Here is a 21649-nt window from a genome sequence, read left to right as displayed (position 1 = left end):
ACCCCTAGAGTTTATCCAATTCTCCTTTTATCTTTTTCTGAATCCATTCAGTGATGGAGGATTTATATTTGTTTGTGTTAACCCAAGAATAATTTCAGGGTCTGAGCATCTGCTGACCTCCTCAGCTAGTATGTCTGTTGTCTTTATCCAAAATACCTTTGTTTCCTGGTACCTAAGATATCATCAGGTTTCCTCAGGTTCCTAGCAGCTTGACTATGTGATCTTGTAAGGATTCTTCGTCTGTGTCTTTTTTAAGATTTTCTAAGTCACAAGCTTTGAAGGTTTTTCAGCTTGAATGACCGAGATGTACTTACGTAATGAGCTCATGTTTCGGGCTTGTACAAGAAACGCCTGATCCGGTTTCTTCATGTGTTTTGGAGCCATCTGCACCGTAGGGGTGTAAAGAAGCACATGCGAAATTTTATCGACGCATTACTGAGAACTCGAATACCACTGATTTTGTCCACTCGCTGCAGCCGACAAGTGAACTTAGAAAGTTGAAAAAGAGACATCACCCTGACCTTCCCGGAGGACATCCACTTGGTTGAAACCTCCTCATCTGTTTCATGTCAATTAGCGTTGACGCTACTGTATAATATATTTTTCATTATTTGCCAAACTGTATATCACTTATGTCCAATAAATATGTACATTTTTTAAAGAAAAAAATTAACAGGGCCACTTTTATCGAGTAAAAATGTTTTCCCGAGCCTGTCTTTAATGATTTTTACATATGTTTAGAAAAATTTAAATTTTGCTGTTGTAGAAAAAATATGTTTTTGTTAGGCTCAGTGTAAGCATTTTAAACACAAAACACATTCTAATATATAATTCTAGGTGAACGGATTTTATTAATCTAATTTCTGGTTTTTAAAAAAACTTCTCTAAGTTTAAGTCATATAAATCTTAATTTCTTTGATCTGTGATATGTTTTTAACTGATTTTTATGTACTTCTTTTTTTTTAGGGGCCTCTCTGTAAATATATTGTGTGGCGAGGATCGATTTTGAGAATGTATTCCAATTCATCACGCTTATGTTGTTCATAACCCCGTATAAAACATAATATAAAAAAAATGAAAATTAAGAAACGCCCAAATTCAGTCATATGGCTGAAATTACAACAAAACTTTAAAAAAATTTCAAATCCATTAGTTTTCCATGTAGAAATTATAAGAAAAAAAATTTTTAGTGGGTCAGGGATCCCCGTTCCCTGATGAATTTTTTTTTGCTTCGGGGATGTCCTCATGGCCATATATAGAGTCCCTCCCGGATGAGGTTCTCTACCAAATTTTTTCGCTTCTGACAGTTCAAGAAATCAAGTTAAAAGTAGCTTTGGTGTGCAAACGGTAACTATGACTTCTGTAGGTTTATCTGTAAAATAGGAACGTCATAAAGCGAACTTTTCTACCCGTGACGGGGATAAAAGAATAACTTGGCCGATTAAATATTTTTGGGCATGATTTGTAATGTTTCTACGTGGTATAAACTGTCTTAAATACATTACGAAAATCATTATTAGAAAATGCACCCCTAATAAGTAAAGATTCTTTGTTATAAGGATTCGAAACATGTGAGAAAATATAACTCAACATTTTTATTAAATTATGATCAGTATGTCCAGTACAATTAAGAAATGTGACGCAAATATTGAACAAAAATTAAATCTTACAATTCTAAAAAAAAATCTAGTTCTAAATACAATTATGTCATTTTTAATATTTTATACGGCAAGGGTTGATTCGTATTTAATTAGAATATTTTTTTAAAATATTAAAGTACATATACATAACTTTAAAAGGCACTGGACATATGCACAATCCATATGTCAATAGGAAATGCTTAATCAATTCTATAATTTGTATAATTGTACAAATTAAAGCGTGTCCTTTCAAATACTCTTTACCTAATCCTCCGTTCTTATCTAACAGAGCGGTTCTTTCGGGTCCGACAAGGATCAGATTACTCCGAATACTGCTCTCTGGCCGCGGGAGTACCTCAGGGCAGTGTGCTCGGACCAATCCTCTACATCCTCTATACTGCAGATATTCCCACTAAACCCACCACCCTACTTGCATCCTTCGCAGATCAGCTGTACTATCCTCCAATTCCGATCCTGCGGTTGCTTCGGAAGATCTGCAGGAACATATCTCATGTATAGCAGATTGGTGTAGACAATGGAAAATGAAGATAAACGAAAGCAAGAGCGTCCATGTCACATTTACACTCCGAAGCAAACCTCCTCCCACGATATAGTACAACAACGTTCCTAACCCCAAATCCGACTGCGTTCGCTACCTTGGGTTCCACCTAGACTCAGACTACAGACGTTATGGTCTACTGCACAGACTTATAAGACGACAGTCTAAACTATCGACAAAAAACAAACAATTTACAACCGATTTGGACATACGGAATAGAACTGTGGGGAACCGCTAAACCTTTCAATATCCAACGTCTCCAATCCTTTCAATCTAAAGTCCTCAGATCCATTGTAAATGCTCCGTATTATGTCTCAAATGCTACACTCCACAACGACCTTCAAATTCCTTATATCCAAAAATGTATTCCCCAAAAATTTACCAAGTTCCACAAAAAACTCTCCCACCATCCAAATAGTCTTGCCCAAGCCCTGTCCATAGAACCCATCCCTACAACCCCCACCCCTACAAGAGGAAATGGCCCCGCGACCTCCTTTCTGAGTAAACAGTAAAACAACATAATTAATTCTATGATCCCAATACGGTTACATTTTTGCATTACAGACAAAGGTAACGGTGCGATTCCTTGGCTCCATTATAGAGAGCATGTAGGAATATCAATAAGAACGCTTGATCGAGGCAGCTAGTATTGGGATCCCTGTTATATTCTTGGAGGAAACAGGGTTTTATTGTATATAATACGGAAAGTTTCATATCCCAAGAGAGTGTTGACAGTGAAAGTATTTATTTGCGTGAATGTGAATCTCCTCGTAACCCCCTCCAATCATGCTTCCAACAGCATTTCTCCACTCAATCCGCCTTTAATTAGTTAAAATTGAACGACAAACATACAACCAACAAAAAATTACCATACTCATTCGCCTGATTTTACCAAAGCCTTCGATTCCATTAGTACCATGGTTCCATCCTTTTCTTACCTGGTGCTTTTAAACAGTGAATATTCCGAATGGCCATGCATCTCCTTCCATCTTAACTTCAGGTGTTCATCAAGGCTCTAGCATTTCCCCTCTCTTGTTCAGCATTTACATCAATTATCTCCCCGACTCCAATCAGCATTTCGATTACCACATCTATGCCGACGACTCCTAAATTTATAAGTCCTTATATCCAAGAATGCAGGAAGTTCTTAATTCCATAAACGAATGGGCACATAACAACTACCTAGAATTAAATCCTAAACCGTTATTAAAGGATTCAGTAACTTTCCCAATTTCGTCCCTCATTCTTATTTCACCATTAACTACCAGCTCATGTCCTTCTGCTCTACTGTTTAAAACCTCGGTGTTCCCTCGATCAAAACCTTTCATCTGGAACTCTCGACGACACGAGACATTGCAAAGACACTTAACAAAGCTCATACAAGCGTTTCAACGCTTCTTAGAGCAGCTGGATACGTTTATTAATATATGGCTTATTCGATGTTGACTGATAATTTATTGTACCGCATAACCCTCTACGATTCACTTATAAACGCAATATAGACAATTTTTAAAAATATTGATAACTGGGGTGAAATGTGGGTCACAACAATGATCAAAGAAGAACATCCTGGGAAAAACAGGTTAACAATCCCAAAATGCGGATACATCCCAAGAAGATAATGTTGACCATTTAATGGGATTAGAAGGAGGTGTTTTGTTATGAACTTCTTCCGTCCAACCAAGCTGTTAATTTTGCATTAAAGTCATAAATCGACCAAAAAGACCGGTATTTGCTAGTCGTAATGGGATTGTTTTCCACCAGGATAATGATCGGCCCTATGAGCCTATGGCCTATGGCAGACTGCCATTGCTCTTTCACGTTTTCTCTTATTCCTGGCTCGGGGGAAAAAAAAAACAAACAAACATCGAGGAGTTCATTGGTCAAAAACCTGAAAAGTTATGGAAATACGGAATCATAAAGTTACATGAAAGTTTGCAAAAAGTAGTACAAAATGGCTCATTGTTGACTCAATTTGTTTACATGAAGCTCAATTTTTTTTTTGAATTTACAAAAAAACGGATTTTCACTTGCTAATTTTGTCTAATTTTGTTCTTATTGTACGTTAGTTTCCAAGCGTAAGAACGCGTGTGACGCAAAGGTCTATGGTATAGGATTAAAGCGAATCCTTCCAAATATCATCTACCTAATCCTCCCATGTAACCGAGCTGTTTTTTTCGGTTCCGACAAGGATCAGATTACTCCGAATACTGATCTCTGGCCGGGCAGAGCAGTGTGTTTGAACCAATCCTGAATATCCTTTATACTGCAGACGTTTCCACTACATCTACCACCCTCCTTGCATCTATTGCCGATGACGCAACTGTACTACTGTGACCGCTTGCTACGGAGGATCAACAGAGATCACATGTTTAACAGATTGGTATAGAAATCTCCTCATACAATATACTACAACTATGTCCGATTGCGTTCGTTACCTTGGGTCCAACCTAGACTCACCCTTAATGTGGAATTCGCAGACTGCCACAAGAACTATGTAGACACTACGGTCTTCAAACTTATAGAACGACAATTCTATCGACGAAAACCAAACTTACAGTCTACAAAACGATTGTACATCGGAATAGAACTATGAGGAATTACTAAACCGTCCGATATCCAACATCTCCAATCCTTTCAGTCTAAAGCCCTTAGATCAGATATAAATGTGATGTCTCCAATTCTACCCTTCACAACAACCGTAAAATCCCATTTATCCCAACATTAATTCTCCAAAAATTTACCATGTTCCAGAATAAGCTCTCCCAAACCTCATAGTCTCACTCATGCCTCGTCCAATGGAACCCATCCGTACAATCCCATAAGGCGTCTCAAGAGGAAATGGCCCCGCGACCTCCTTTCTGTGTAGTCGAAGTTAAATTAGTGATGTGAGTGGGAGAATAATATTTGCTGTATTATTATTATTATTTGCTTATTTATTATTAGGATTTTCCTCTAAGATGGTCAACACTTTAAAATCCTTATTCTCTGACCTTAACCTCAATGTGAAGAGGTCTGGTATTGGTTATGATTTCAAGTGCTCGGGTGGGTGTAGTTGAAAATGCTCCTCACCATCAAACAACCTAGTCTTTGAAATGACCTTAATTTGTTACTGTTCCCTTTCTTTTCTAGACCTTTCCACCATACTAAAGCTGCGAAAAAGAATCTAGGTAGAATAATTGCAGTATATAGCCATTGGGCTACCCATGGTTTGATGCCTCATGTTTTACCGACAATTCTCCTACATTGCACCACTATAGTGCCTTTCCTGTATATGTTATTGATATGACCTTTCCAATCAAGTTTCCTGTCAAGCGTCACACCAAGGAATTTGATTGAATCTACTAAGTTTAATTCTATGCCCTGAATTTTTTTAAAAAATTACCTAATGTTCTTCTCCTGCTAAACATTATCAATTCTAGTTTAGCAGAATTAATTGATAAACCTTTGTCACAACACCACCCATAAAGCAATCCCATGGCGTTTTCCATCAGTAATGAAAGAGTCAGAAGATCCCTACCTGTGAACATTATGGTACCATCATCTGAAAATAATTGACAGTAGAAACCTGAATTATTCACAAGTTCTATTAAGTTGTTTACTGTAATTAGCCATAAAAGAGGTGACAAACAGCCTCCCTGTGGACAGCCTCCTTTTACATTAATTCTAAGAGTGCTACCACATAAGCACATATTGACCATCCTCCCCTCCAAGTAGGTCTTCACCCATCTAGTAAGATGATGGTCGACATTGTAATTATCTATCTTAATCTGAAAATACTTGACTGTAGGATAAACAGGTTAACAATCCCAAAATGCGGATACATCCCAAGAAGATAATGCTGACCATTTAATGGGATTAGAAGGAGATGTTTTATTATGAACTTCTTCCGTCCAACCAAGCTGTTAATTTTGTATTAAAGTCCTTCTTTCTGAGGAGTAGTCAAAGTTTAATTAGTGATGTGAGTGGGAGAATAATATTTGCTGTATTATTATTATTTGCTTATTTATTATTAGGATTTTCCTCTAAGATGGTCAACACTTTAAAATCCTTATTCTCTGTGACTTCTGCGACTGGGCGTGATAAGAGGGTATTTCAAAGTTTTTTAAAGTGCATTGAGGTGTGCGTCAGGGTTGCCAGTTAAGTGCTATATATAATATATATTGCTCTCAAATTGAAACGGAAAAAGACCGATTCTGTTACACGTCAATGCTCGGTTTTCACATCTGACAACATGAAAACAGCTGATCTTGGTTATAAGGTTCTTCCTCATCCTCCCGATTCTCCAGAGCTCTCGCCCACTGAGTACCATTTTTTCAGACACCTGGACAACGTTTTACAACATAAAAATGAATAGATCAAAAGTCATTAGAACATGCGTTTACAAAATTTGTCTTCATCATTGAGAGAAGTGTATTGAGAGTAGTGAAGTGTATTTTAATTAATAAAAATAGTTTAAAATCGTTTATGAAATTGTTTTTATTTTATGACCATAAACCTGCATTACTTTCCGGACAACCGGAAGGAGGTCTATATATTACTACTCGTTACTTTACAATACTTCTAAAATGATTAATTTCAAGGGTAACGCCGAGGGTTGAACCCTGGTCCTCTATGTAAGAAATTCTCCCCAAATATTTTGTTCTTTTTATTGTATTTATTTATTTAAGGTGGAACGAATTATCAAGAAATCCAAGGTTGATCAAGAAATTGGAGTTCGGGCCTAGTCTCCATACCGATACTGTTATTTCTGTTTTAAGAAGATGCTATTCCCTTCGGGATCTCAAGTTTTTCTGCAGGTACGATTACAACGATCGTAACTAAAGTTAATCGGTAATTTTAAAAATAGAGGTCAACTGGCTTTTACATTGGTAACGTAAACAATATAAAAAAATACATATAAAAAAATTGCCTTACATATGTTGAGTAGGAGAGATATCAACGACCTACTGACGGAGGTTGCTCTTTCGAATTTGAAGCTGACTCGCCTGAAAATAAATTCTTCAAGAGATAATAGGTAAATCAGTCTACTAAGCAAATAGTTTTACGCGATAGTAAATTAATTTCCTCCTGCCTTCCAGGTCAAAGAACTAAAACTTTGTATGATTTGCAAATATACAATATTAGACTTTCACCCAAAGGGTTGTCATTTCCCGTTCTGACCTTAGGTTGGGTTGGAGGGTTCACCTGCCCCGTTGTGCTCCTGGGTCGTTACTATTTCTCTTAAGTCGTATGCTCAAGCTTGGTTTGGCTCCTACGAGGGCTTTCGACAGTTGTCATTCCAGCCCCCTATTGCATGGAATCTAGCCTACTACTAATTTCTACAATACAGTCGCGCAAATAAATACATTCACACTCATGTAGATTGCGCTACATCGACCTACATATTACCTACATTATTAATAATCGAATTTACATTATGATCGATGGGGTACTTTTATAAATATTCCGTCATCCACTCTAAACACGGTTGTGGAAGGGCGATGATGATGCTACATTTTCCCTTTCCCCCCTCACCGCTCATACTAATAAATACACGCATTCAAACAAAACATATAAAACAAATCTGAATACAATAAAAAAAAGTGTAATAGGGCATCTCAGAAACTTTCTACTGTGCCCGAGAACCATTCTTATATTCACAATACACTCTCTAAAGAGCGAAGGCATGATAAGTTTCGAGCAACCTTTCTCAGCATAAGAGCGACCTTATGCGCGGTTTTTGGTCAACCGGCTATGTCTGTATTCTTATTAGAGTAAAGACGATGCCTCGTCTCCGGCTCAGGTACTCGGGGCCATCTACAGGTTATGACACCTCTCTTCGACATGCATCTTCCTGCCATCTTTCTTTTATCAAGTTCTTTACCGTTCGCTTAGAGGACCGGATGGCGATGATCCCGTCCGAGGGTGGGACGTCCTAATAATACAATACTATTACGAAATTTTAATTAATTATGACAATTAATTAAGGTTTTTAGTTGAGATGAAGAAAAGCTAATGGCACGAGAGGGATTCGAACCCACGACCTTCGGCTAGATACGCCGCTGCTCTACCACCTGAGCTATCGTGACCTCGATCCACTCGGACATCAACTCCCCATCTCAACCCCACCTTATGAGTTTTCCCTCCTTTTTGCCACTTTTGGAGTGGATCGAGGTCACGATAGCTCAGGTGGTATAGCAGCGGCGTATCTAGCCGAGGGTCGTGGGTTCGAATCCCTCTCGTGCCATTAGCTTTTTTTCATCTCAACTAAAAACCTAAATTATTTGTCATGTATTAATTGGTCAAGCGGACCACGAAAGTAGTGAATTAATTAATTATATTTTTTATCTAATCCTATGCTGTGGCCAACAATATTAAAGTAATTATTTACATACTATGGGTTTAGGGTTCTTTTGTTTTTGTATGCCTTATCTCAAGTGGTTAGAGCTGCGGCGTATTGAGCCGAAGGTCGTGGGTTCGAATCTCGCTCGTGACCCTAGTAATTTCATCTCAACAAGACCTTAGATAAAATGTATTATTAATTAAAATAATTAATACCGTCAATTAGGACTGTTAAACATATATGGACTATTATGAAAATTTCATAAATATGAAATAGAAATTTCTGTCAGGTCGGAGGGGTTAACGTCCAGTTACTCCTAGTAGAACCTCTTTATAATAGATTATTACGGGATTTGAACCTAGCACCGCGAGAGTAGGACATAAGTGTCCGACACTCTCTCTCTTCTCGGTTACCACTATAATTTTCTTATATTATTTTTTCATTTGTGCAACTTTTATAACCCATTTATTTTTATTGTTTTCTTTTAAGGCTCACGGATATCAATACGGGTATTTTACTTAACGTGTTAAGGTCCTGCACTCAACTGGGGGAGTTGACGGTGAAGAGATGCAGTTTCGAGGATCCGGATGAATTTTACAAAAATGTCGGCCCGTTGTTACCGCACGCGAAAATCATCAATTTCAACCACAACTTACAGTTGGGTTCGGAGCAGTTGACAGAGTTGATCAATTATCTAAGACCGGTAGAGGATTTGAGGATATATTGTCTATCGTTCAACAGGTGTTACACCAATAACCTTTCAGTGGCAAATAGTTTTCAAATGAAAACGTTCAACGGATTTCATGCGTCTGATCGCTGGTTGATTTTGATAGGATCGGGAGCGTGACACCGTATTCGGACCGTCCTGTCCTTCAGCTGCTATCCAAAATGTGCGGAACGTTACGAGTTCTGAAACTGAACATGCTCGGATTGGGAGACGCCGTCATGGCGAGTATATCCGAATGCACGCTGCTGAGAGCTCTCCACATGTACAGAGTTGTCAATATACACGACGAGAGTTTGCTGCTGATAACAAGGTAATGAATTGTTTTAATGCCTATTTCATAAACGTTGAATTTATTTGTTTTAAGATTGCCCCATTTGGAAACGTTGGTGGTGACAGTTCCTCGGGCGATAACTTCAGCAGGCTGGAGAAACGTCATTACGCACGAAAATATGAAAAACATGAAAGTGCTAACCATAAGCAACAGTCACGCCATCGACGATTCCGTTTTGACCTCGATAGCAAGGTCTTGTCGAAACCTGGAAAAAATCAGTTTGCCCGGATGCCGCAAAGTTTCCAACATTGGTACGTCCTACCTTCATCTTCCATTCGTATTCGACACTCAATTCGCATTTTCAGGTTTAAACTCTTTGATGGTAAGCTGCAACAAACTTGAATATTTGAATTTATTTTCGACTAAAAGCAGTGTTTCTGAGACTTTTCCCGCGATACCCGACCTCCTTCCCAATCTCAAGACTCTCATTTATCGCCCGGTCGATCGGCAAAATCAAGACTTCGCTAATCTGACTCACAGAATGCCGAATCTAAAGATGACATCCGTTTACAGGTACATTTAACACTGACGAAGACTTATGGATTGTAGAAACTACTTATACGTTGAGTTTATACGCTTCTTAGCACGAGTCAGAATGTTCACAGGTTCAGTTAACGACTTTTTACTTAGCGGGCGTACAATTTTGCACAATTTATTTATTGCTTCTGGACTAGGGGAAAAGAAAGACAATAAATGTTACGCAATTAAGGCAACTGATGTCATATTTACTGTTTCCTGTTATGTCCGAGTCGTCGTATTTGTCGCACAATGAATTTTGCGCAGTGAACTGTGTCAGTAATGTTATTGCCTTTGTAACGCCTGATGATGTAATGTATTCGATTTCGGCGTATTTGGATCATATGGCTAATCACAAGGTAGCCATGTGCTATGGCAGGACACCTTCATCCTTCAAGTTTGCAAAAGCTCGCCAACGGATACTTTGAACTAACTAATGATTTCTTGTAAATAAATAAATTATAGTTATTCATATACTTTTTTATTATGATAAAAATAAATATTTTATTATATGTCCCTGATTTAATGAATTTAAATGAAGTATACTTCACTAAAGCTCTCCGTGGCCATGTCATTTGTCGCCGAGAATCCAATCCGATTACACGGCATTTGAAAAATGGCAAAAAGGGGGGAATATTCAAAGGTGGGGTTGAGATGGGAAGTTAGTGTCCGAGTGGATCGAGCGATAGCTCATGTGGTAGAGCAGCGGCGTATCTAGCAGAAGATCGTGGGTTCGAATCTTTTATCTCAACTAAAAAACCTTAATTAATTGTAGTACACCACAAGCTTCCTCCAGTTATCCCCTCCGTTAAGGATTGCAATAATTTCTACATCCAGCTTCAGTTTCCCAAAGTACCTTTGGCGGAACTCTCTCAGAACGGGGCACACGCTTATGAAGTGGACAGTGTCCTCTGGGACGTTGAGGTTACATAAGGAGCAAATGGTGGCGCGGTCCTGTCTCCACGGTTGGGCTGAAGAAATTCACCCCTCGCCCTCAAGACCAGAGACACCTCAAAGGCTGTCATATTAGAGCACTCCATGTAGTTTCGCCCTAAGTCAAAATCCAGTCTTGCGTAAAAGTTGTGATGTAAGCTGTTTCTCGGACGGGTTACCTGGTTATTTATACTACCTTTTGCTCGCCTCCCATTTTTTAATCAGGTCAGTGGTATTAGAGGACTTCAGTTCTTCCCTACTTACTCCTACACCGTACAGCCTACCTAACTTTGACAGCTGCTTGTGCCATAATTTGCCTTTATTTATTACCTCGCCGGCCAAAAACTGCGGCAATCTGTCAGGTGTGATTCAGTACTTTCCTAATATATTTCAAATGCAGGCTCAAAGTGTGACTGTAGAGTGGCGTGACCGAGCACTCAATATATAAGATGTAGTCTGGGGTGCTAATTGGCAGGCAGAGCATCTTGATGAAGTATTTCTGGACCTTTTCCATTTTCTTCAAGTAAACGTAACCCCAGACCTGCGCATCATAACATACTACAGACCTCAGGGGGCTGTTGAATATCACCATCTTTTTCTCTAGTGAGATCTTCTTGTTGGTCATTATTTTGCGCCACAGACTATTAACGGCGTACTTAGCGCTGCTGGCCTTCTCTCTGCAGTGATGCTTCATGTTCAAGGACTTAGTGAAATTGATACCAAGGTATTTGTAGCAGTTTACGCAGTCCACTCTTTCATTTTTGAAGAAACGTCTATCATTTTTCTTAAGTCTTCAGCCTCCCTACCGACAGAACAGAATTTGGGATTTTTGCAGATTCAATTTAAGGTTACACTTGTCGCAATAGTTTTCTAAATCTTGAGCTGCAACGATGCAGGTGTAGAGGCCAACACTATGTCGTCTGCATACATTAGTGTCCTTATTTTTCGTCCGTTAATTATTACCCCTCCGCATAGTTCGTCCTCCAGGTCACACATTCATATAGCCGACCAAAACATAGGGATCTTATAAATTTCACTTTTTTTAAATTTGTGACCAACAAACGAGTGCTGTATGAGCGATGAAGGCGCATTTTCACCGTCTGTCCAGCGTTAATCGACATTGAGCATATACGTCGCAACTATTTGGTGCAAACTGCCAAAATTTAATATAATTTCGCATAAAAACGATTAAAAGTAATAAAAGAATAAATAAAGAAGAAGTAATAATAAATAAAAGAAGGGGAAAAAGACGTTGTGCTCCAGTAGGGGTAATTATTTCTAATTATAATACATCTTAAGATTTTTACAAAGTCCAGAAGGTTCAAGGGATGGATATAGTTTGTGAGAAGAACCATCCTTACCAAAACAAAAAGATTCAATGGTTCCTAAAATTCCACCTACTCTCAAGTCAGAGACTTAACCTAAACAGCAGACTGATATTGGAATCTAAAAGACATGGACAACTAAAGGACCTAGAACTGTTTTTATTGCATTGTAAAAATCATATATTAAATTATTTAAATTATATACTTTTATCTATTGTTATCAATGATAGTTGTTTTGGCAGTTATTTTGAGTACGATCTCATTTAAAATCATACGTCCATCGATACGGTTCTTTCGCCGAACGCAGACAAACGATAGGGGGACAGAATGGGGCATTCCTCGACAAAATGGTATATGTCTTCCCTTACCCGGTAATTGCATTAGCTCACACTCCTATTGGCTGAGGAGATCATACGGCTTATGCCGTAGGTTCAGCAATTCTCCCCTCAGTTTTAGGATCCAACGTATGTCTGTAATTTTCTTATTTGGCTTTTGGTCCCGAACCAAGCTGGCACATCTGACTCCGTGATTCATCATCCTATATATACGGTATCGACGGGAAGCCTGCACTCTCTCTATGTTGCTCACCATAAAACTATCTTTCAGTCGACTAATAATTGAAGAGAGAGAGCCTTACTCTCGGGTTGCAAAAAGGAGAAGAAAAGCGCTCCTGAGAACGACTAAAGCTTATAGGACAGCCCTTACTCACGCCCTCCAAGTCCTTGCTTCCGCTGCACCAATAGACACTGTCCTCCACAGTAGAATTGCAATCCGGCAGCTAAGAGGTGGAAAGGAGCCAACAATGGTAAATTTGGATGCGTCAGATAGGGAAAAGCTACGAACTGCACCTAGAAAGCAGATCCGGGAGATCCTTACAGTTTGGATAGAAAACTTGTGGCAGGAAAGATGGGGCAGAAGACTAAGGGAAGGTAACCCACGAGTTTCTACCCAGTATTGAGGACCGAGCAAGAGCAAAGTGGTTTCAATCAGATTTCTGGATCACACAAAAATGACAGGTCACGGAAATTTCAACGCCTACTTTCACCGTTTTTTCCGTAGAGCTAACAGTCCACTGTGGCCCGACTATGGAGTCAGTGTCCAACTCAGATTATTCAATTGCCCCCTCCTTGAGAGTGCGAGGGAACCTCTAAAGCTCCTCTTCCGCCACACTTGGTCACCGACCCTCAACGAACTGGTTAAAGAAAAGAGGACATTTGAGGTCTATCTATTAGATTAGATAAATTAATAATAAGAAAAAAAATTCCCTTCTTCCTTGGGTCTTCCCTTTCAGGGCAAGGTCGAAGGAAGACGTTAAGCACAATAAGATCCCCTAAACTTGCATCCCATTTGAAATAGTTTAGTGGCTATGGTCCGCCGGTATGGGGTCTCCCTTAGGTACGGCGGGGAGGTGGATGGGAAAAGAAAAAAAAAAGGGTTGCAAAAAGGACAAACCTACTCCCACCCTGTCCGCCAGTCACCCCCAGTCAGCAGCCCAAGATATCCCCAGCCTGATGATCTCTTCAGCCACCATACGGGGGAATCTGGAGGGGTCCATTCGGAGCACCTTAACCAAATAACGACCACTCAGTGTCAACGTGAATAGAAAGATTGGGTGAAGGCCGGTTTCAATGTGCAGTATGTAAATTGAATAGTTTGGAAGACTGAACAGTTTTCGTATGAAAACCACAGCACCCTCTCCCCCTCCACGAATTCCTCTGATCCCCATACTTGCGCAGCATAACACAAAATTGAGCGTGAGACCACGTTAAAGATATGCAGCTTAGCCTTTAGCGGGATATGTAGATGCATCATTTCACCTCGCCAAACAGAATTAAGGGCAAACTTGGCCAAACACGATTTCTCCGAGAAGTGGGGTTTCCATGAAAGTTCAGAAGTCAGTTGTACTCCTAGGTATGTATAACGATTTACCACTTCTATATCCTGACCTAACCTCACTATCCACTACGACTTCAAATGTATAATGCCACCGAACTGATTCGAATCTGTTTCTAAAAGTTCTACTCAAAGGTTTCGATCCATCCTAACCTCTTTCTACACTTTCCCATCTACAGAACCCGCCACATCCTGCTTTAAAGACCTCGTGACCACCTCGCTCATTAATGCCTCATAATGAGAGCCTGCGGGTGGATTGCGCGACATTGTGTCAGTGTTATGACCTGTAATAAAACCCATATACTTCGTGTCATATGTATTTTGATATGTATAGGTGTAAGCGGACGACGGGGCGGCGGCCGAATAATCCGCTTGCTTTTCTATAAGCGACAAGACATTAGTCGGCGGAAGCGCGTCGCTACTTATTCTTGTGTAGGGGAAGGTAAGGTTCCAGAATTCAATAAACCAGAGACAGTATTCAGTAACATTTATTGTACACAAGTCCTTCTCTTAACAGTACCCTAATTGCTAATTAATCAATCTACAAGTCAGCCATAACTCTAAATCTGGGATGAGTCTATCAACAAAGGGACTTAGCCCAAACGATGCTCGCCACGATCAGTGTCCGCAGCATCTCTTCTGTCGACCTCTGACTTGGCTCGATTGGTCGCAACGGCAGGTCCTCGCTGGCTCTGGCTGGCTGAGTCCTCTTGTTGAATCCCAGACGGAGTGTGGCTGCTTCTCTTCCGGTCCTTGGTCTTGACTGCCTGGGATGAGTCTCTGATTTCGACTGGCTGGGGGGTGAGTCTCGGATCTTGACTCACTGGGGTGAGTCTTGCATCTTGACTGACTTTTGATTTTCCAGTCATCCCTTTTATACCGGGTCTCTCCCGGAGTAGGGGCGGAAAGGAAACTCAAAAGTCGGGGGAGTTCTCACGCCGCGGCGGGGCCGGCAAAGACGGCGGTCTAGCACAGGGTTGACGCATCCCCAATTTACGATGCCCTCCGTGGCTACGGATTTCCGACCGTTCTTACCTAACTGTCTACCTGGGTAACCATTTCCAAGCTACATTTGCCAGATGTGTCACGTCGTTCCCGTCTGGGCGGTTGCTCCTTCAAAGCACAACCTTTGTCCCTTTTCCTCGTTTACCTATTTTGTTCTTATTTTACAATTTAACTTATCGCTAAGACGGGGACCGGCTTACATAGGCTATAAATAAATTATTGAAAAAATCAATACAGCTTTGTTGCAGAAAAAGAGGGTTGAGATAAAACACGATTAATGTGTGTAATTATAAAACATACGTTCTACTAATTTGATGATGATGAATATCCTCTATTTTCTCATTTACAATAGATAAATAGACTGAATTACAGATTTCTTTTTATTCGGACGAGCAAATGATATTTCATTTATTGACACAAAGTCGATAAATCTTCGTTGTTCGGTGACAATTGTAAATACAAATTTCGTCTTCACATTTCACCCCCTTTATGTTGCCAGTTCAAGGGAACAAGTTGCTCCCTATTTTCCCGGCGGTCGTTCCCCAACCCATACACATAACTTGAACGGTAACTACACAAAACCCTCCAGTCGGGCCTTGCTACCCCACCGACCTTCTCTTCTTACTTTATGTTCAAAGCAGTTTGTCGACTTTACAAATCCCTTTAGCACCGCACCTTACCATAATATAGCAGCTCTCCCTCTGAAACCGAATCCCAGTTTAATAAATGTTCGCCATCAAACTGGAAACAGTCAAGATTTACAGTATTATGAGAAATTATACAACCATTTAACGAGAGACACCCTCGGGTATACGGAAATGTATCGATCGATCTTTATTTATACCGGCGATACATCTTAGAACGGACTTCGCCTAATGGCGATCCTGCAACGAGGAAAAGGGATTCCGAAATAACTGATCCCGGCCATCAGTTATTGTTGGATATCCACGTTTGAACCCTCTGAGCATTAATTCAAGAGGATTACTCGGTGTACCCCAAGACAGGGTCGTTAGTAACAATCGATAGGTAATTACCGAGCGACTACCCTCCACCGACACAGAGTTATCCAGTTTCTCGTTAAATCAACCAATTTATGATTAGACAAGAACTAATTGACTTAATTGTTCAAGATTCACGGCCAGAATTTAAATTGAGCACGACTTCAAAAATTCAATCCAATTATATTTTATAATCTTTAATTCTTAATTTTTTATAATTATTTAAGTTCGGGGTGTTTGTCTTTAAGATTTCAGACTTCTCGATAAGTAGACGATCTTTGCGAAATATACATTGTACTTATGATAAAGTTCATATATTGTTATTTATTTCAAATTGTTTTTTTTTTAATTTATTACCTAGCTTTGAGCTTAAAAACGCGTATTACTTCCTCTGACCTCGCTGAGGGCTTTAAGTCTCCTAAGAATCGAGTACATAAGCGATCGGATATAGCCTTGCGGAACAGAATCCCATTCTTCAAGAGAGGTTTGAAGATGTCCAAAGCTTTTTGAAGGCGGCGAACGATGTCTAATCTGTCTCTTTAACGTGCATCATATTGTTCATCCCTACATCCTAAAGTAATCCTTTTTAAAAAGATAGTTCCTACTCACAGTAAGTTGTTTTTGCAACGATCCGGATTTCGAACCTTTTAGCTCATCATCAGGTTGAAGGACTTCTACAACCATGTCTCTCGACATGAATTGCAGATGTGAACCCATTGATACCCCACCAACGCGACGTTCCAATTAGCAGCTGATTTTTTTAATGGCGCTCAATTTGAACGTGCGAAACGCGGAAATTATAACACAAATAAATATTATACTAGTAAATATTTAATATTATTAAATTACTATAAAAGTAAAAACAATTAAAATAATTAGTTAGTTATACTTTACCTATATATTACTTATAATAATTACTTTGTCTTAGGTTTTGAGAGGATGTTTTTAAGTGAACCCGTACTTCTAAAAGCTATTCAACTCAGCAACTCTCTGTAAACGGAGGTGTCTTTTAAACAGAGGAGTCCATTATCAGAAGTTTTACTGCACTCGGCTTCTGGATCTACAATTGTCTTGTAAAAGGATATGCCCCCTGATCAGAGGAGTCCATTATTGGAAGTTAACTGTGCTCAGCTTCTGAATTTGCACCTGACCTGTAAACAGAGGTATCTCATAAACAGATGAATCTCTTATTGGAACTTTCACTGTACTCGGCTTCTGGATCTACAATTGTCTTGTATATATATGCCCCCTGATCAGAGGAGTCCATTATTGGAAGTTACACTGTACTCAGCATCTGAATCTGCACCTGTCCTGTAAACAGAGGTATCTCAAAAACAGATGAGTCTCTTATCGGAAGCTTCACGCGCAGAGCTCTTCAGGGAACTAGGTCATTCCATTATTAGACCTATCAATGATTATAAGTTGTCCCCCAATAATTTACATTAGCTGTTCAAGATTAAGTCCGAACTCGCACATGAGAGACGATTCTATACAGATCTGCCAATGTGTAACTCCTCGGCGATGGAGGAAATCTTTCATTTCTAAGCTGTGATACGTTCTTCCAGAGTTTCCACCTTTTTGGGCAAGACTTAATTCCTTTGATTTTTCAGACCTGGTTGGTTTTATTAAAAAAGTACACTGGCTACTGTAGAGAGCTCGTGGAGCAGTTTAATTCTGAATTTTATACCGGCAAGTAATTTAATTTTGTGATTTTCTTCTTTCATTCATTTATAAAAATATAAACAGTAAAACGAAATTCTGCAACAAGAGGCTAATCCTGCAATTAGACCGTTGAGACACACGTGGTTGAAAAATGTGGGAAAAAGGAACCTGTTTCCGAGATATCACTTCGCGTGCCACCTCCGAATGCGGAAGGGTGGTGGAACAGACAAATGAATAGGCGCATCAAGGGCTGAAAGAAGGGGAATTCCTCCCCCGCAACTTCTAATCCGCCTCATCAATCGGGATACGGCAGGAACCCTCGTTGGCAGACTTACTCCTATGTTAAGCGACGGTAGGCTTAAAGCCCTTCCACCCAATCACAAATGTTTGCATTTACTTTAGAACAGTTAGGCGAAATTGAGTCCATAATTTCCCTTTTCTGGGGTATTAAAACGTATATTCATTTTCTAAGTAGCCTTCCTCATTTATAAATCAATTTATATTAGAACACTCATGTAATTACTTTGCTCAATTTTTATAATTATCTTAATTATTGTTATTTTATGAATTTTATGCTAAGGCCTGAATTGCGATTTATAAACCTAAATCGTCTAACGGATATTTTAATCAACTAGAAGTGGAAAATTACAACATAAAAACAAAATTGATAATGATCATGGAATATCGAATACTAGGTCGTTACAAAAGTCTTTGTGCATTAATTAATTGGTGAAGTTTCCGTTTTAATCCTTATTCGACTTTGGTGTAAACAATGCATAATATCATTGTTTACTTTGACTAATTAATTAATTATGTATATCAACTGACTCTGCCTTTCATTCCATTTTATAAATCTCACCGAAAATGTCAGAAGAAAACATTATTATTCGTGGTCTACTGGCGTACTACTGGGAAAAAGGACTAAGTGCAGCAGCAGAGGAAATTTGTGCAGTGGAAGGTGAAAATGTCATGCATAACGCTGCAGCGTTTTGGTTGATGATGAGATGAGCTGGTCGTCCTTCAGTGGTGAATGATGCTGAATTTCTCGAGTCAGTCAATTAGCATCCGTATGCGACCGCTCGAGGTTTATCGTCCAAAACGGGGGACCGTCAAATGCAATGGTAAGCTGCTATTTAAAACAGCAGTCCGAAATGTACGACCCAGTTCAGATCCTCATGATTTGTCAGCCCAAGCTCAACCACGAGTTGATCTCTGTAAAAGTTTGCTTCAAAATCCAAAAGACGATAGATTTTGGAAGAGTTTCGTAGCGAGCGATGAAAAATGGTTATTTCAAAAAAATCCTATCCACTGAAATCAGTGGGTACCGCAAGGCCAAGACGTATAAGCACAGGTTCGCCAAGTTCGATTTAGAAAAAAGATTATGCTTTGTGTTTGGTGGAAATATAACGGTGTTTTGCACTTTGAGCTCGTTCCAGATTCCTGTGGAAGCACAGGGAAGGGATAAGGATAAAAGAGGCGGACACAAGGCGTACCGCACCTCGACCTGAATTGATCAATTGTGTGATCAATTGTGCTCTCATGTTTTTTATTACTCACAGGTCAGCTTCATGTCATCAACCAGCCATTTATGGCCAGCTAATAATAGATCTCGAGGCTATGGCCTGGTTTTCGAGATAGAGAAGTACAGAGGTCCTGAGCAGTTGAGTTAAGATGGATAAAGAGCTTGGAGTGGAAGTTTTAGGTTCGGATCAGTTCTTGAAATAAGGAATGTTGAATTCGTTGAGGAAAGTGACATTAGCGACGTAGTATGGAGTTTTGAATTGTTTGAGGAATTTTGATTGCAAGAATTAGATGCGCTTGGTATTGGAAGGGTTGGCGACCCAACGGTTACACTCTGCCCAAAGAGATCACAGTAACTTATTGTGTGAAGTTGGTTGAGTTTTGACGGTAAAGACGGGTTTCGCTTCTAGAAGTGTTCGTAGTTGTCCATTGTGTTAAGTTGTCTCTTATTCAATGTCAGTCTGCAGTCTAGGTATAGTCCTAACTCCAAAGTATTTGACATGAATGGAAATCGGTATTTATTTGTTATTGATGTACAATGGAGGGCAAGACTGTATTTTCAATGTAGAACACGTTTGTCTTCCACATTTTGCCTTGGATAAGCTCTAGGTGTTCTTGAGTGTTGGAGGTATTTTGGATAGGATACGATTTAGAGAAAAAAATTGCGGTATCTTCCGGTGGAGGTGATGGTATTAACGTGTATAGGTAGGTCAACAGTATAAATGATACAGTGTGGGGCCAAGAATGCTCCCTTGTAGGACGGCGGCTTGTATTGTCCGACTCCGAGAACTCCTTGCCGCACCTCACTCTGAAGCTGCGGTAGGACCAGGAAGAATTCTGGATAAGGTGATATCGAGTGGATGGGATGTATTTCCTATTGCAAGTTTCTTCCGGGAGCAACTCTGGCATTAGTGTTAAGGGATAGGGATAAGAGAAGCGGCCTCAAAGCCTACTGCACCTCGACCTGAATAGTTAATTATAACTCACTGGCCAGCTTCAGAGTTAACCAGCCTCCACAGATTTGCCAGTGGTTCCTTGGTGTGGGATCTTGCTTGTGGTTCTTCTTGTCCTAGTTGCAAGAACCTGCACCTACACAGACCTGCACAGAAACATAAAATGTGTTCTGCGTCTCCTCCTCTTCCTGACAGTATCTGCGCAGTGTTTCTTCTGTCTGCACTCTTAAATGGCGGTGCTCCGTCAGGTTTGTTTGTAAGTTTTGCGGATGGTCCTTCTATGAATCTCTTCGCCTGTGGTATTGTTCCACCAGGTTTTGGCCTCATTAAGGATCTATGTTAAGATGTATCCTTTTTTTGTGGCAGGCTGGTAGAGCGAAGTTCTGAGCCCATAAAGTCCATTGGCTCCCTTTTTGGCCAACATGTCAACCTTTTCGATGCTTCTATGCCCCGAATGTCCAAGGGACCATGTCAGGTCGTAGTGTCGCTGACTTCCGTCAGGCCTCCATGCAGTTCCAAACTCTCTTTGCCTTTGTCTCGCGTTGACGCATAGCTGTACTTTGAACAACTTGAAAGTGTATATGGGGTTTAAAAAAAAAATCGTACTCTGCTTTCCTCAATCTGGATAAAGCGATATTTCAGCAAGATAACGCTCCTGTCCATCGCTCAAGTTTAGCCAAACAAAAATTTTCCACCTCCTTACAGCTCTGACGTCGCACCGTCCCTATGGTATTTTATGTACCGCTGGAACTTCGAAAACTGTGAGGATGTCAAATGAGGATGTGAGGAATTCTTCGCCTCGAAAACCAAGGTCTGGTATCACCACCAAATTCAGCTTCTAGCAGAAAGATGTGTTAAACTTGACAATGATAGCCTATATTTTGAGGAATAATTTTCATATTTACATTTCATAGTAAAATTTAAATAAAACTTGATTTATCCACAAAGATTCTTATTAATTATTACTAAATATCAGTTTAGAATGAGATAAATGTGCAAAATTATCATCTGTATAAACCATTAATCTGCGGTGATTGTGGTTCTCAGTTCTCCGTTACTTGCAGATGTGAACTCCATATTTCTCTGTACGACTTCCAGCCGAACAACAATTGAATACGTAATTATAGATAAAACCCAATCCAGAAAACTAATCTTTTAATTAGCATGGAAAATGTTTTTTTGCAATCAGAAGTGATGCGATTATGTGCGACGTCAGCAGATACGTTTCTTCCTATTTTATTTTTATAGAGCAAAACAAATG

At 39.7% G+C, this 21649-nt stretch overlaps 1 protein-coding gene across 2 annotated transcripts; it reads left to right on the top strand.

Annotated features, from left to right (window-relative positions):
* Nucleotides 1-1108: 1108 nt before the first annotated feature.
* Nucleotides 1109-10574, top strand: LOC106665531 (F-box/LRR-repeat protein 7-like). 2 transcript variants are annotated; one of them, XM_014392015.1, is made up of 8 exons: nucleotides 1261-1347; nucleotides 4954-5087; nucleotides 6870-6998; nucleotides 7130-7216; nucleotides 9014-9265; nucleotides 9358-9561; nucleotides 9616-9833; nucleotides 9888-10574. In XM_014392015.1, exons 2-8 carry the CDS (start codon nucleotides 5041-5043, stop codon nucleotides 10103-10105), a joined length of 1155 nt encoding a protein of 384 aa, XP_014247501.1. In that variant the 5' UTR covers nucleotides 1261-1347; nucleotides 4954-5040; the 3' UTR covers nucleotides 10106-10574. The 2 variants fall into 2 exon arrangements, with proteins under 2 accessions (XP_014247492.1, XP_014247501.1); XM_014392006.1 differs by lacking the exon at nucleotides 4954-5087 and having other exon boundaries at nucleotides 1109-1347.
* The last annotated feature ends 11075 nt before the right edge of the window (nucleotides 10575-21649 follow it).

Source organism: Cimex lectularius, unplaced genomic scaffold (assembly GCF_000648675.2).
Source record: "Cimex lectularius strain Harlan isolate CLEC.00 unplaced genomic scaffold, Clec_2.1 scaffold22, whole genome shotgun sequence".
In the NCBI taxonomy this organism is placed as follows: domain Eukaryota; kingdom Metazoa; phylum Arthropoda; class Insecta; order Hemiptera; family Cimicidae; genus Cimex; species Cimex lectularius.
This window is presented reverse-complemented; position numbering and strand designations above follow the sequence as displayed.